Source organism: Bombina bombina, chromosome 11, assembly GCF_027579735.1.
Source record: "Bombina bombina isolate aBomBom1 chromosome 11, aBomBom1.pri, whole genome shotgun sequence".
Taxonomy (NCBI): Eukaryota; Metazoa; Chordata; class Amphibia; order Anura; family Bombinatoridae; genus Bombina; species Bombina bombina.
Genome location: NC_069509.1, coordinates 81,501,425 through 81,518,436, shown reverse-complemented (window position 1 = coordinate 81,518,436; position 17,012 = coordinate 81,501,425). Strand labels below are relative to the sequence as shown.

Here is a 17,012-nt window from a genome sequence, read left to right as displayed (position 1 = left end):
GTGGGGTACGTTTTTAGGCTACAGGATTAATTTATTTTTTTTAAAGCTCCGGCGCATTTTTCTAAACTGATCTGTCAGCTCTGTAAGGTATTCTGGAAAGGCAAATTCTACCATGACAACTGTGTACTTTACTAATGGGTGTAACCTACAATTCTGTATGTGGAGCCAATGGGTGGTCTTATTAGTGAGCTTACTTTAGGAAGGAATTAATAAACCATATTTGATGGGGCACCCCAGGGGGAGAGAAAATTGAGAGACATTTGTTAAACGCTTTATTGTTTTAAATTTTTTGTCGATATATTTGCTGTAAAAGGTCTTTTTTTTTTGGTATTTACAATCCAGTTGCTGCAGTGGCATTTAAAGGGATACTGAACCCAAAAAAAATATTTCGTGATTCAGATAGAGCATGCAATTTTAAGCAACTTTCTAATTTACTCCTATTATCAATTTTTCTTCGTTCTCTTGCTATCTTTATATGAAAAAGAAGGCATCTAAGCTTTTTTTCTTGGTTCAGAACTCTGGACAGCAGTTTTTGATTGGTGGATGAATTTATCCACCAATCAGCAAGGACAACCTAGGTTGTTCACCAAAAATGGGCCGGCATCTAAACTTACATTTTTGCATTTCAAATAAAGATAACAAGAGAATAAAGAACATTTGATAATAGGAATAAATTAGAAAGTTGCTTAAAATTTCATGCTCTATCTGAATCACAAAAGAAAAAATTTGGGTTCAGTGTCCCTTTAAGCACTCAATTGGAAGACTTTTTTATGGACATTATTGGGGCTTGAGAAGAGACTTACATTTGTGCAAATGAGATTATAGTGACATGCTTCAATAACTTTTCTGATTCAAGTTGTGATTGTACGATATATCCTTTGCTATATAATTGTTTTACAACTGAAATAAATGTTAAAAAAATAAGCAGCTGGAGTAAAAATCATAATGAATATGAATCAAAAACATTTAGAAATGCGTATTAAATTAAAATTTCAATTTCTCTTGTTAAGTGTATCCAGTCCACGGATCATCCATTACTTATGGAATATATTCTCCTTCCCAACAGGAAGCTGCAAGAGTCCACCCACAGCAAAGCTGCTATATAGCTCCTCCCCTAACTGCCATATTCAGTCATTCTCTTGCAAGCCTCAACATAGATAGGAGGTCATGAGAGTCTGTGGTGCTTTCTACTTAGTTTATTCTTCAATCAAAAGTTTGTTATTTTTAAATGGCACCGGAGTGTGCTGTTTATCTCAGGCAGTATTTGGAAGAAGAATCTGCCTGCGTTTTTCTATGATCTTAGCAGACGTAACTAAGATCCATTTGCTGTTCTCACACATTCTGAGGAGTGAGGTACTTCAGAGGGGGAATGGCGTGCAGGTTTTCCTGCAGATAAGGTATGTGCAGTAAAATATTTTTCTAGGAATGGAATTGACTAAGAAAATACTGCTGATACCGAAGTAATGTAAGTAAAGCCTTAAATGCAGCGATAGCGACTGGTATCAGGCTTATTAATAGAGATACATACTCTTATAAAAATGTGTTTTAAAACGTTTACTGGCATGTTTAATCGTTTTTTAACGTACATTGGTGATAACACTGTAATGTTGGTATAGCCTTAAATGCAGTAAAAGCGACTGGTATCAGGCTTATCAATAGAGATACATACTCTTGTAAAAATGTGTTTTAAAACGTTTGCTGGCATGTTTAATCGTTTTTTAACATATGTTTGGTGATAAAACTTATTGGGGCCTAAGTTTTTTCCACATGGCTGGCTTAAATTTTGCATAGAAACAGTTAACTGAAGCTTCCCACTGTTGGCTGTGGCAGTTTGTTGTGTCTGTTTTTAAAAACGTCTATGTCGTTTTTTTTTATCTGTTTTTTGCATTAAGGGGTTAATCATCCATTTGCAAGTGGGTGCAATGCTCTGTTACCTTATTACATGTACTGTAAAAATTTCGTTTGTTTTACTGCCTTTTTTTCACTGTTTTTCAAATTTTGACAAAATTTGTTTCTCTTAAAGGCACAGTAACGTTTTATATATTTGCTTGTTAACTTGATTTAAAGTGTTTTCCAAGCTTACTAGTCTCATTATTAGTCTGTTCTAACATGTCTAACATAGAGGAAGCTCTGTGTTCATTATGTTTTAAAGCCATGGTGGAACCCCAACTTAGAATGTGTACCAGATGTACTGATTTCATGTTAAACAATAAAGATCATTTTTTGTCTGTAAAAACATTATCACCAGAGGATTCTGTCGTGGGGGTAGTTATGCCGACTAACTCTCCCCACGTGTCAGACCTTTTGACTCCCGCTTTAGGGACTCCCGCTCAAATGGCGCCAAGTACATCAAGGGCACCCATAGCGTTTCTTTTACCAGGGGATTCTGTCGAGGGGAAAGTTATGCCGACTAACTCTCCCCACGTGTCAGACCCTTCGACTCCCGCTTCAGGGACTCACGCTCAAATGGCGCCAAGTACATCAAGGGCGCCCATAGCGTTTATTTTACAAGACATGGCAAAGGTGGTGAATAATATTCTGGCAGCAGTATTAGTCAGACTACCTGAAATTAAAGGAAAGCAGTTAGCTCTGGGGGTAGATACAGAGCATACAGACACTTTAAGAACCATGTATGATACTACCTCACAATATGCTTAGTCTGTGGGTGATTTTTTTTTGACTCAGGGAAGATGATTTAACCTGATTCTGATATTTCTACATTTAAAATTTATGCTTGAGAACCTCCACTTGTTGCTCAGGGAGGCTTTGGCTGCTCTGAATGAATGTGTACAATCGCAGGGCCAGAGAAATTGTGTAGACTGGATAAATAATATGCAGTGCCGGTGTGTACTGATGTTTTTCCAATACCTAAAGAGGTTTACTAAATTTTTTTTAATAAGGAATGGGATAGACCAGGTGTGCCGTTCTCTTCCCCTCCTATTTTTTAGAAGAATGTTTTCTAATAGTTACCACCACACGGGACTTCTGGCAGACAGTTCCTAAGGTGGAGAGAAGAGTTTCTACTCTAGCTAAGCGTACCACTACCTCTGATGAGGACAGTTGTGCTTTTTAGATCCAATGGATAAAAAATGTTTATTCAACAGGGTTTTATCCTGCAGCCCCTTGCATACATTGCTTCTGTCACTGCTGCTGCGGCATTCTGGGTTGAGTCTCTTGATGAGGCTTTACAGTTAAGCGACTCCATTGGATGAATATATTTGACAAGCTTATGCTAGCCAATTCCTTTGTTTTCTGATGCCTTGTTCATTTGACTAGACTAACGGCTAAGAATTCTGTTTCTCCAACATAGGTGTGTCCGGTCCACGGCGTCATCCTTACTTGTGGGATATTCTCTTCCCCAACAGGAAATGGCAAAGAGCCCAGCAAAGCTGGTCACATGATCCCTCCTAGGCTCCGCCTACCCCAGTCATTCTCTTTGCCGTTGTACAGGCAACATCTCCACGGAGATGGCTTAGAGTTTTTTAGTGTTTAACTGTAGTTTTTATTATTCAATCAAGAGTTTGTTATTTTGAAATAGTGCTGGTATGTACTATTTACTCAGAAACAGAAAAGAGATGAAGATTTCTGTTTGTATGAGGAAAATGATTTTAGCAACCGTCACTAAAATCCATGGCTGTTCCACACAGGACTGTTGAGAGCAATTAACTTCAGTTGGGGGAACAGTGTGCAGTCTCTTGCTGCTTGAGGTATGACACATTCTAACAAGACGATGTAATGCTGGAAGCTGTCATTTTCCCTATGGGATCCGGTAAGCCATGTTTATTACGATCGTAAATAAGGGCTTCACAAGGGCTTATTAAAACTGTAGACTTTTTCTGGGCTAAATCGATTCATTATTAACACATATTTAGCCTTGAGGAATCATTTTATCTGGGTATTTTGATATAATAATATCGGCAGGCACTGTTTTAGACACCTTATTCTTTAGGGGCTTTCCCAAAGCATAAGCAGAGCCTCATTTTCGCGCCGGTGTGGCGCACTTGTTTTTGAGAGGCATGGCATGCAGTCGCATGTGAGAGGAGCTCTGATACTTAGAAAAGACTTTCTGAAGGCGTCATTTGGTATCGTATTCCCCTTTGGGCTTGGTTGGGTCTCAGCAAAGCTGATACCAGGGACTGTAAAGGGGTTAAAGTTCAAAACGGCTCCGGTTCCGTTATTTTAAGGGTTAAAGCTTCCAAATTTGGTGTGCAATACTTTTAAGGCTTTAAGACACTGTGGTGAAAATTTGGTGAATTTTGAACAATTCCTTCATGTTTTTTCGCAATTGCAGTAATAAAGTGTGTTTAGTTTAAAATTTAAAGTGACAGTAACGGTTTTATTTTAAAACGTTTTTTGTACTTTGTTATCAAGTTTATGCCTGTTTAACATGTCTGAACTACCAGATAGACTGTGTTCTGAATGTGGGGAAGCCAGAATTCCTATTCATTTAAATAAATGTGATTTATGTGATAATGATAATGATGCCCAAGATGATTCCTCAAGTGAGGGGAGTAAGCATGGTACTGCATCATTCCCTCCTTCGTCTACACGAGTCTTGCCCACTCAGGAGGCCCCTAGTACATCTAGCGCGCCAATACTCCTTACTATGCAACAATTAACGGCTGTAATGGATAATTCTGTCAAAAACATTTTAGCCAAAATGAACACTTATCAGCGTAAGCGCGGCTGCTCTGTTTTAGATACTGAAGAGCATGACAACGCTGATAATAATATTTCTGAAGGGCCCCTAACCCAGTCTGATGGGGCCAGGGAGGTTTTGTCTGAGGGAGAAATTACTGATTCAGGGAACATTTCTCAACAGGCTGAACCTGATGTGATTGCATTTAAATTTAAGTTGGTACATCTCCGCATTCTGCTTAAGGAGGTACTATCCACTCTGGATGATTGTGACAAGTTGGTCATCCCAGAGAAACTTTGTAAAATGGACAAGTTCCTAGAGGTGCCGGGGCTCCCAGAAGCTTTTCCTATACCCAAGCGGGTGGCGGACATTGTTAATAAAGAATGGGAAAGGCCCGGTATTCCTTTCGTCCCTCCCCCCATATTTAAAAAATTGTTTCCTATGGTCGACCCCAGAAACGACTTATGGCAGACAGTCCCCAAGGTCGAGGGAGCGGTTTCCACTTTAAACAAACGCACCACTATACCCATAGAGGATAGTTGTGCTTTTAAAGATCCTATGGATAAAAAATTAGAAGGTTTGCTTAAAAAGATGTTTGTTCAGCAAGGTTACCTTCTACAACCAATTTCATGCATTGTCCCTGTCGCTACAGCCGCATGTTTCTGGTTCGATGATCTGATAAGAGCGGTCGATAGTGATTCTCCTCCTTTGGAGGAGATTATGGACAGAATCAATGCTCTCAAATTGGCTAATTCTTTCACCCTAGACGCCACTTTGCAATTGGCTAGGTTAGCGGCTAAGAATTCTGGGTTTGCTATTGTGGCGCGCAGAGCGCTTTGGTTGAAATCTTGGTCGGCTGATGCGTCTTCCAAGAACAAGCTACTTAACATTCCTTTCAAGGGGAAAACGCTGTTTGGCCCTGACTTGAAAGAGATTATCTCTGATATCACTGGGGGTAAGGGCCACGCCCTTCCTCAGGATCGGCCTTTCAAGGCAAAAAATAAACCTAATTTTCGTCCCTTTCGTAGAAACGGACCAGCCCAAGGTGCTACGTCCTCTAAGCAAGAGGGTAATACTTCTCAAGCCAAGCCAGCTTGGAGACCAATGCAAGGCTGGAACAAGGGAAAGCAGGCCAAGAAACCTGCCACTGCTACCAAGACAGCATGAAATGTTGGCCCCCGATCCGGGACCGGATCTGGTGGGGGGCAGACTCTCTCTCTTCGCTCAGGCTTGGGCAAGAGATGTTCTGGATCCTTGGGCGCTAGAAATAGTCTACCAAGGTTATCTTCTGGAATTCAAGGGACTTCCCCCAAGGGGGAGGTTCCACAGGTCTCAGTTGTCTTCAGACCACATAAAAAGACAGGCATTCTTACATTGTGTAGAAGACCTGTTAAAAATGGGAGTGATTCATCCTGTTCCATTAAGAGAACAAGGGATGGGGTTCTACTCCAATCTGTTCATAGTTCCCAAAAAAGAGGGAACGTTCAGACCAATCTTAGATCTCAAGATCTTAAACAAGTTTCTCAAGGTTCCATCGTTCAAGATGGAAACCATTCGAACTATTCTTCCTTCCATCCAGGAAGGTCAATTCATGACCACGGTGGATTTAAAGGATGCGTATCTACATATTCCTATCCACAAGGAACATCATCGGTTCCTAAGGTTCGCATTCCTGGACAAACATTACCAGTTCGTGGCGCTTCCTTTCGGATTAGCCACTGCTCCAAGGATTTTCACAAAGGTACTGGGGTCCCTTCTAGCTGTGCTAAGACCAAGGGGCATTGCTGTAGTACCTTACTTGGACGACATTCTGATTCAAGCGTCGTCCCTTCCTCAAGCAAAGGCTCACACGGACATTGTCCTGGCCTTTCTCAGATCTCACGGGTGGAAAGTGAACGTGGAAAAGAGTTCTCTATCCCAGTCAACAAGGGTTCCCTTCTTGGGAACAATAATAGACTCCTTAGAAATGAGGATTTTTCTGACAGAGGCCAGAAAAACAAAGCTTCTAGACTCTTGTCGGATACTTCATTCCGTTCCTCTTCCTTCCATAACTCAGTGCATGGAAGTGATCGGGTTGATGGTAGCGGCAATGGACATAGTTCCTTTTGCGCGCATTCATCTAAGACCATTACAACTGTGCATGCTCAGTCAGTGGAATGGGGACTATACAGACTTGTCTCCGAAGATACAAGTAAATCAGAGGACCAGGGACTCACTCCGTTGGTGGCTGTCCCTGGACAACCTGTCACAAGGGATGACATTCCGCAGACCAGAGTGGGTCATTGTCACGACCGACGCCAGTCTGATGGGCTGGGGCGCGGTCTGGGGATCCCTGAAAGCTCAGGGTCTTTGGTCTCGGGAAGAATCTCTTCTACCGATAAATATTCTGGAACTGAGAGCGATATTCAATGCTCTCAAGGCTTGGCCTCAGCTAGCGAGGGCCAAGTTCATACGGTTTCAATCAGACAACATGACAACTGTTGCGTACATCAACCATCAGGGGGGAACAAGGAGTTCCCTAGCGATGGAAGAAGTGACCAAAATCATTCTATGGGCGGAGTCTCACTCCTGCCACCTGTCTGCTATCCACATCCCAGGAGTGGAAAATTGGGAAGCGGATTTTCTGAGTCGTCAGACATTGCATCCGGGGGAGTGGGAACTCCATCCGGAAATCTTTGCCCAAGTCACTCAGCTGTGGGGCATTCCAGACATGGATCTGATGGCCTCTCGTCAGAACTTCAAAGTTCCTTGCTACGGGTCCAGATCCAGGGATCCCAAGGCGGCTCTAGTGGATGCACTAGTAGCACCTTGGACCTTCAAACTAGCTTATGTGTTCCCGCCGTTTCCTCTCATCCCCAGGCTGGTAGCCAGGATCAATCAGGAGAGGGCGTCAGTGATCTTGATAGCTCCTGCGTGGCCACGCAGGACTTGGTATGCAGATCTGGTGAATATGTCATCGGCTCCACCTTGGAAGCTACCTTTGAGACGAGACCTTCTTGTTCAGGGTCCGTTCGAACATCCGAATCTGGTTTCACTCCAGCTGACTGCTTGGAGATTGAACGCTTGATTTTATCGAAGCGAGGGTTCTCAGATTCTGTTATTGATACTCTTGTTCAGGCCAGAAAGCCTGTAACTAGAAAGATTTACCACAAAATTTGGAAAAAATATATCTGTTGGTGTGAATCTAAAGGATTCTCTTGGGACAAGGTTAAGATTCCTAGGATTCTATCCTTCCTTCAAGAAGGATTGGAAAAAGGATTATCTGCAAGTTCCCTGAAGGGACAGATTTCTGCCTTGTCGGTGTTACTTCACAAAAAACTGGCTGCTGTGCCAGATGTTCAAGCCTTTGTTCAGGCTCTGGTTAGAATTAAGCCTGTTTACAAACCTTTGACTCCTCCTTGGAGTCTCAATTTAGTTCTTTCAGTTCTTCAGGGGGTTCCGTTTGAACCCTTGCATTCCGTTGATATTAAGTTATTATCTTGGAAGGTTTTGTTTTTAGTTGCAATTTCTTCTGCTAGAAGAGTTTCAGAATTATCTGCTCTGCAGTGTTCTCCTCCTTATCTGGTGTTCCATGCAGATAAGGTGGTTTTACGTACTAAACCTGGTTTTCTTCCAAAAGTTGTTTCTAACAAAAACATTAACCAGGAGATTATCGTACCTTCTCTGTGTCCGAAACCAGTTTCAAAGAAGGAACGTTTGTTGCACAATTTGGTTGTTGTTCGCGCTCTAAAATTCTATTTAGATGCTACAAAGGATTTTAGACAAACATCTTCCTTGTTTGTTGTTTATTCTGGTAAAAGGAGAGGTCAAAAAGCAACTTCTACCTCTCTCTCTTTTTGGATTAAAAGCATCATCAGATTGGCTTACGAGACTGCCGGACGGCAGCCTCCCGAAAGAATCACAGCTCATTCCACTAGGGCTGTGGCTTCCACATGGGCCTTCAAGAACGAGGCTTCTGTTGATCAGATATGTAGGGCAGCGACTTGGTCTTCACTGCACACTTTTACCAAATTTTACAAGTTTGATACTTTTGCTTCTTCTGAGGCTATTTTTGGGAGAAAGGTTTTGCAAGCCGTGGTGCCTTCCATTTAGGTGACCTGATTGCTCCCTCCCTTCATCCGTGTCCTAAAGCTTTGGTATTGGTTCCCACAAGTAAGGATGACGCCGTGGACCGGACACACCTATGTTGGAGAAAACAGAATTTATGTTTACCTGATAAATTACTTTCTCCAACGGTGTGTCCGGTCCACGGCCCGCCCTGGTTTTTTTAATCAGGTCTGATAATTTATTTTCTTTAACTACAGTCACCACGGTACCATATGGTTTCTCCTATGCAAATATTCCTCCTTAACGTCGGTCGAATGACTGGGGTAGGCAGAGCCTAGGAGGGATCATGTGACCAGCTTTGCTGGGCTCTTTGCCATTTCCTGTTGGGGAAGAGAATATCCCACAAGTAAGGATGACGCCGTGGACCGGACACACCGTTGGAGAAAGTAATTTATCAGGTAAACATAAATTCTGTTTTTTTACTATACTGGCGCTCAGAGCGCTATGGCTTATATCATGGTCAGCTGTCGTGACTTTAATAAATAAGCTACTTAACTTCCCTTCAAGGGGCAGACCCTATTCAGGCCTAGTTTGAAGGAGATTATTACTTATATCACTGGAGGAAAAGATCATGCCCTTCCTCAGGACAGGTCCAAATCAAGGGACAAAAAAGGCCTAATTTTCGTGCCTTTCGAAAATTCAAGGCAGGTGTGGCATCAACTTCCTCTAAGGCAAAATAAGAGGGAACTTTTGCTCAGTCCAAGGCGGTCTGGAGACAACCGGACCTGGAACAAAGATAAGCAGGTCAAGGAGCCTGCTGCTGCCTCTAAAACAGCATGAGGAACGGACCCCTATCTGGTAACGGATCCTATAGGGGGCAGACTTCATTCTTCGCCCAGGCGTGGGCAAGAGATGCCCAGGATCCCTGGGCATTGGAAATTATACCCCAGAGATATCTTCTGGATTTCAAAGCTTTCCCCCCCAAAAAAGGGGAGTTTTTGCCTTTCACATTTATCTGAAAACCAGATAAAGAAAGAGACATTCTTGCATTGTGTACGTGACCCATTCAGTTCCAATAGAGGAACAGGGACACAGTTTTCCTCAAATCGGTTTGTGGTTCCCAAGGAAAGGAAACCTTCAGACCTATTTTGGATCTAAAAGATCTTAAACAAATTCTTTAGAATTCTATCATTTAAGATGGAAACTATTCGTACCATCTTAACTATGATCCAGGAGAGTCAATAGAGGACTACAATGGATTTGAAGGATGCTTATCCTCACATTACGATGCATAAAGATCACCATCGGTTTTTCAGGTTTGCCTTTCTAGACAGGCATTACCAGTTTGTAGCTCTTTCCTTTGGGTTAACTACAGCCCCTAGAATCTTTATGGAGGTTCTGGGGTCACTTTGGCGGTCCTTAGGCCGCGGGGCATAGAAGTGGCCCCTTATTTAGACGACATCCTGATACAGGCGTCAAACATCCAAGTTGCCAAGTCTCATACGGACGTAGTACTGGCATTTCTGAGATCGCATGGGTGGAAAGTGAACAAGGAAAGAGTTCTCTATCCCCAATATCAAGGGTTTCCCTCCTAGGGATTCTGATAGATTTTGTAGAAATTAAAATTTACCTGACGGAGTCCAGGTTGTCAAAGTTTCTAAATTTCTGCCGTGTTCTTCATTCCATCCGCGCCCTTTGGTGGCTCAGTACATGAATGTAATCGGCTTAATGGTAGCGGCAAGGGACATAGTACCGTTTGCACGCCTACATTTCAGACCACTGCAACTATGCATGCTCAGCCAGAGGAACGGGGATTACACAGATTTGTTCTCCTGTTAAATCCGGACCAAGAAACCAGAGATTCTCTTCTCTGGTGACTATCTCGGGTCCATCTGTCCAAGGGTATGACCTTCCGCAGGTCAGATGGGACAATTGTTACAACAGATGCCAGCCTTTTAGGTTGGGATACAGTCTGGAACTCCCTGAAGGCTCAGGGATAGTGGACTCAGGAGGAGACCCTCCTTCTAATGAATATTCTGGAACTGGGAGCGATATTCCATGCTCTTCAGACTTGGCCTCAGTTAGCAACTCTGAGGTACATCATATTTCAGTCGGACAATATCACGACTGTGGCTTACATCAACCATCAAGGGGGAACAGAAGTTCCCTAGCAATGTTAGAAGTCTTAAAATAATTCACTGGACAGAGACTCACTCTTGTCTAAAAGCTATCCCTATCCCAGGTGTTGAGAACTGGGAGGCAGATTTTCTAAGTCGTCAGACTTTTCATCCGGGGGAGTGGGAATTCCCTCCGGAGGGGTTTGCACAAGATCAAGCAGGAGAGTGCTTTGGTGCTTTTGACAGCGCCTGCGTGGCCACGCAGGACCTGGTATGCAGATCTGGTGGACATGTCATCCTTTCCACCACGGTCTCTGCTTCTGAGACAGGACCCTCTACCTCAGGGTCTTTTCAACCATCTAAATATAACTAATCTGAGATGGCCTGGAGACAGAACGCTTGATGTTATCAAAGCATGGCTTCTCCGAGTCAGTAATTGATACCTTAATACAGGCATAAAAGCCTGTCTCTAGGAAAATTTAACATAAGATATGGTGTAAATATCTTATTGTTATGAATCCAAGGGTTACTCATGGAGTAAAGTCTGGATTCCCAGGATATTATCTTTTCTCCAAGATGATTTTGAGAAAAGGGTTGTCAGCTAGTTCTTTAAAAGGACAGATTTCTACTCTGTCTATTCTTTTGCACAAGCGTCTGGCAGGTATTCTAGACGTTCAGGCATTTGGTCAGGCTTTGGTTAGAACCAAGCCTGTGGTTAAAAATGTTGCTCCGCCATGGAGCTTAAAGCTGGTTCTTAAGGTTCTTCAAGGAGTTCCATTTGAACCTTTTCATTCCATAGATATCAAACTTCTATCTTGGAAAGTTCCTTTTTGGTAGCTATTTCCTCGGCTCATAGAGTCTCCGAGTTATCTGCGTTGCAATGTGATTCTCCTTATCTGGTTCTCCGTACGGATAAGGTAGTCCTGTGTACCAACCTGGGTTTTTACCTAAGGTGGTATCTAACAAGAATATCACTCAAGAGATTGTTGTTCCATTCTTGTATCCTAATCCTTCTTCAAAGAAGGAACGTCTATTACACAATTTGGACGTGGTTCGTGTTTTAAAGTTTTACTTACAAGCTACTACAGATTTTCATCAAACATTCACCTTGTTTGTTGTCTATTCTGGACAGAGGAGAGGTCAAAGGACTTCAGCAACCTCTCTGTCTTTTTGGTTAAAAAGCATAATTCATTTAGCTTATGAGACTGCTGGACAGCAGCCTCCTGAAGGGATTACAGCTCATTCTACTAGAGCTGTGGTTTTCACTTGGGCCTTTTTTAAATGTGGCTTCTGTTGAACAGATTACAAGACGGAGTCTTGGTCTGCGTTTCATACTTTTTCAAATTTAACAAATTTGATACCTTGCTTCTTCGGAGGCTATTTTTGGGAGAAAGGGTTTTTTACAGGCAGTGGTAACTTCCGTTTAAGTACCTGCCTTGTCCCTCCCATCATCCGTGTACTTTAGCTTTGGTATTGGTATCCCATAAGTAATGGATGATCCGTGGACTGGATACACTTAACAAGAGAAAACATAATTTATGCTTACCTGATAAATTTATTTCTCTTGTAGTGTATCCAGTCCACGGCCCGCCCTGTCACTTTAAGGCAGGTAATTTTTCCATTAAACTACAGTCACCACTGCACCCTATGGTTTTCCTTTCTCTGCATGTTTTCGGTCGAATGACTGGTAATGGCAGTTAGGGGAGGAGCTATATAGCAGCTTTGCTGTGGGTGGACTCTTGCAACTTCCTGTTGGGAAGGAGAATATATCAAGACTTTTTTATGGACATTATTGGGGCTTGAGAAGAGACTTACATTTGTGCAAATGAGATTATAGTGACATGCTTCAATAACTTTTCTGATTCAAGTTGTGATTGTACGATATATCCTTTGCTATATAATTGTTTTACAACTGAAATAAATGTTAAAAAAAATAAGCAGCTGGAGTAAAAATCATAATGAATATGAATCAAAAACATTTAGAAATGCGTATTAAATTAAAATTTCAATTTTTAGGTCAAATTCTTATTTAAATCAAGAAAACTCTTATTTATTGCATGTAATACAAATCTTAATGCACAATGTGATTTCCAAAAATTAGGTTAAAATAGTATTAAAAAGCACTTTATATTTTAAAAGTAAAATGAACAGGGGCGTCCCTTGGGTGTGTCTGAAGTTCTCTAAAAATTTTACCTCACTGTTATATCTCACAAAATGTATGTTGACAGGTTTGTCTCAATATATACAATACACTTATTGCATTGATAGAAATAGACATGTATGCAAAACTAGAAGCAAATGCAAATTAAAGTACAATTTGATTTGTATTTTCTTTAACAATTTTTGCTTGCCACCCACCAGGGCTTCCATAATCGGCCCTTTTTTTCATAACATTTGCCAAGTCATGAGTCAGCGTAATTATTTCACTCCTTGCCAGTTGGTAATGGAGAAATAGGCCCTAAGTCCCCAACATTGTTTTTGTTCTATGTTGACCAAAAATTAGACTTGCAGTTTCTTTCATATTTGTAACCTTTACTTTACTTTGTTTAGTCATGTTTCTCTGTTTTGGCTTTCCATTAATTCTCTGTTTCTCTTTATGACAGGCAGTACAGCTTCTAATGTGTGACCTCTTACTGGTAACCAGAACAAATCTCTGGCAGCAACAACAGCAGATCTCTACTGCGCAGCAACAGAACATTGGGCATCCAGCGCCCCCGCACGAACTCAGGGGATTTCAATTAGATCTGAGCAGTCTACGGAGACTGGCTCAGTCCTTCCGCCCCGCCATGCGCAGGGTAAGTTCTTTGTCATATGCATGTCTTACAGTAATATGTTACGTAGTAGGAGGAATAAAGCAGTTTAAATGATATAACTTCATATTTTTCCATTACGTGTCATAGTGTAAACTAACATTTTTGAACTCAAAACACATTCAATATAGAGAGAAATAAAGGAAGATTTTTTTTAAATACCATTTAAATAAACGTTTACATATTTTATCATAGGATTAAATAAAAATGTGTTAAAAAGGGATACTAAACCCAAATTCTTTCTTTCATGATTCGGATAGAGCATGCAAATTTAAGCAAATTTTGATTTTACTCCTATAATCAATTTGTTTTCGTTCTCTTGGTATCTTTTTTTGAAAAAGCAGGAATGAAAGCTTTGGAGCCATCCAATTTTTGGTTCCGAACTCTGGATAGTGCTTGCTGATTGGTGGCTACATTTAGCCATCCAATCGGCAAGAGCAACCCAGGTGCTAAACCTAAAATGGACCGGCTGCAATGCTTTCATTCCTGCTTTTTCAAATAGAGATACCAAGAGAATGAAGAAAATTTGATAATAAATTCAAAAGTTGTCCCTTGAGTGCTAGCGACGGCTCGGAGCTGTTGCAGAGTTTCCCACTCAGGTGCTAACGACTGCTCAGAGCCGTCGCTAGCACTCCCACCTTGAGGGAGATCTGGGGGCTCCCACCCGCTCCTACCCCAGCGATTGGGCCTGTTTAGTGACAGGCATCGTCGAGGCTTCACGTTTTGCGTGGTGACGTCACGCGCAATGACGTGATGAGGTCACCGCGCAGCTTTATTAACAAAATACAATGACAAGTATAGAAAGGGGGCATGCTGCTTAGAAGCCTGTATCTCAGGCATCTAAGCAGCTACAGACCCCCAAGACCCACCGTTGGAAAGGTAATCACCTAACCTTTCCAACGGTATACGTCTTGAGGATCTGAAAGAAAAAAAAAGTTAAAAGAAAATAAATATTTAAAAACATTAAAAAATAAAAAAGGTAGGAAAGTACTCAAAGGGTTAATATTACTGCTCTATCTGAATCATAAAAGAAAAAAATTGGGTTTAGTATCCCTTTAACAATATTCACCCTTCATCAGGTATCACAATTCACTAACATCAATAGAGGATGGACACATATATATATATATTTTAGACCTTTTTTTAATAAACCTATCTTTACATTTGTATCTCTGTTTATTAACCTCCTCTGTTGATGATATATAGACATTTACCGTGGGTTATTCTGTGTGTTTATATCCTCTGGCCATATTATTATTTGTCTTAATGGCTATACCAGTAGAAGCCATATTAAGTGTCGACATGACCAGGTATGTTTAATGTGCAGGAAGAAACCTTTGCAGATATCTCCTTAGCCCTAGAGAGTCACCTCTCGTGTCAAAACTGTTGTCTCTTATTCCTTAGGTTTTCCTGCATGAAGCTACTGCAAGACTAATGGCAGGAGCCAGCCCCGCTCGAACACATCAACTGCTGGACCGGAGTCTGCGCAGGAGGGTGGCCCAGTCTAGCAAAGAAGGTGAGGCAATGAATGGTCTTTTCTAGAAAGTATGAAGTCAAAGTCTTTTCTGCCTACTAGACGTTGAACACAAACAGATATTCCCTTTGAAAGAAAAAAAAAAGTCACTAGGGGGCGCTCAATATCAAAGTATATGAAATAGATGTATATGTTAGATAAAATATATAATAGGATATCTATGCAAAAAAATATATATAACAAGATTATTGAGCAATATATAATAAAATATGGATAATGGACTGATGGATGACCCAATAATGAGCCAAACGAGTCTTCAGAGTTCAATCATAAACTGTAATATTAGTCAGTCTCTTGTAAACGCGATATAGGCAAAAAGCTTCTAGGGTCCACACAGGCTGCACTCTCCCTTGTCTTTCGTAAAGCAGCAATTCTAAACAGATCCAAAAAAACAGAGAGGCGCCGATATTCCCTCTGATCATCTGCTGGCAGGCACATTATTTTTCTAAACATGATTATGCATATTATCTTGGTTCTCTAATCTAATTTGTCCCATATAACTCATCTACAACCATACAAATACTTACTGAAAGGTAGACCATCTTTATTCAGTTTAAAACAAAACAAAAAACCATGGAAATGATAACTTGAATGTATCACTTCTGGCCAAGAATCTAGAACGATATGTTGAGTTTGGCAGTTATTTTAAATGTTTTACATTTTGTTTGGTCACGTTTTTTCATTTTGAGATGTAGCTGTTATATAGTTTTGGGTACTGGTCTGGGTACATCTTTCTACAAACATGAGAATAAATATTAGTCTAATTAAATTATACTTTCAGCAAGTAGATTTATTTAAACTAGAGAGTTGAGTTTTTTTTTTTTTACTATATTCTGTATTAGGTTTAACACAAGATCAGAATATGTTTTGAACCTGTGAATTTCATCACAGTCTCTTAAGCTATCTTTATAAGTTTTTTTTTTTAGTAGTTTTATATTTCATAATGTCATCACAGAAGTAGACTGTTAGACCACTTTACTCAGAGGTTAAATGTGTTTACAAGCAAACTCTATGGGTAGATTTATCAACTGTCTGGTGAAATGCTTGTGAAATGCCACCCACTGCCCGTTTGCGGCCACTAGCAGGGGTTGTCAATCATCCCTATCGTATCCGATGGGGATGATTGCTGTTCGCCACCTCAGATGTGGCGGACGAGTTAAGGAGCAGCGGTCTTATGACCGCTGCCTCTTAACTTAAGTTTCAGGCAGACCTGAAACTTCGGGTGTAGATTGCAGCATCCACTGCTTGATAAATCTACCCCTAAGTGTAAATCATTTTCATCCAGCATTTGTTTGGAGTTTTGCTTTTTTTGGCATTTAATTTAGAAAAAATCTGGAATAAACATACATTTTTGCTATTTAATTTACAGAAGTAGACTATTAGTATTTAAAGGGACAGTCAAGTCCAAAAAAAACTTTCATGATTTAAATAGGGCATGCAATTTTAAACAACTTCCCAATTTACTTTTATCAACAATTTTGCTTTGTTCTCTTGGTATTCTTAGTTGAAAGCTAAAACTAGGAGGTTCATATGCTAATTTCTTAGACCTTGAAGACTGCCTCTAATCTGAATACATTTTGACCACTAGAGGGCATTAGTTCACATGTTTCATATAGATAACTTTGAGCTCATGCACGTAAAGTGACCTAGGACTGAGCACTGATTGGCTAAACTGCATGTCTGTCAAAAGAACTGAAATAAGGGGCAGTCAGCAGAAGCTTAGATACAAGATAATTACAGAGGTAAAAAGTATATTAATATAACTGTGTTGGTTGTGCAAAACTGGGGAATGGGTAATAACGGTATTATCTTTCTTTTTAAACAACAAAAATTCTGGTGTTGACTGTCCCTTTAATACAGAAGTA

The 17,012-nt window shown here is 40.8% G+C and overlaps 1 protein-coding gene across 3 annotated transcripts in view; it reads left to right on the top strand.

Moving 5' to 3' along the window:
- The window catches only part of SREBF1 (sterol regulatory element binding transcription factor 1), a 121,283-nt gene that overhangs the window by 47,547 nt on the left and 56,724 nt on the right, over positions 1–17,012 (top strand). For all 3 annotated transcript variants that reach the window (XM_053694332.1, XM_053694333.1, XM_053694334.1), the window contains exons 17-18: positions 13,407–13,598; positions 15,018–15,129. In XM_053694332.1, the coding sequence (XP_053550307.1) occupies positions 13,407–13,598; positions 15,018–15,129 (304 nt within the window). The remainder of the gene's footprint in view (positions 1–13,406; positions 13,599–15,017; positions 15,130–17,012) is intronic.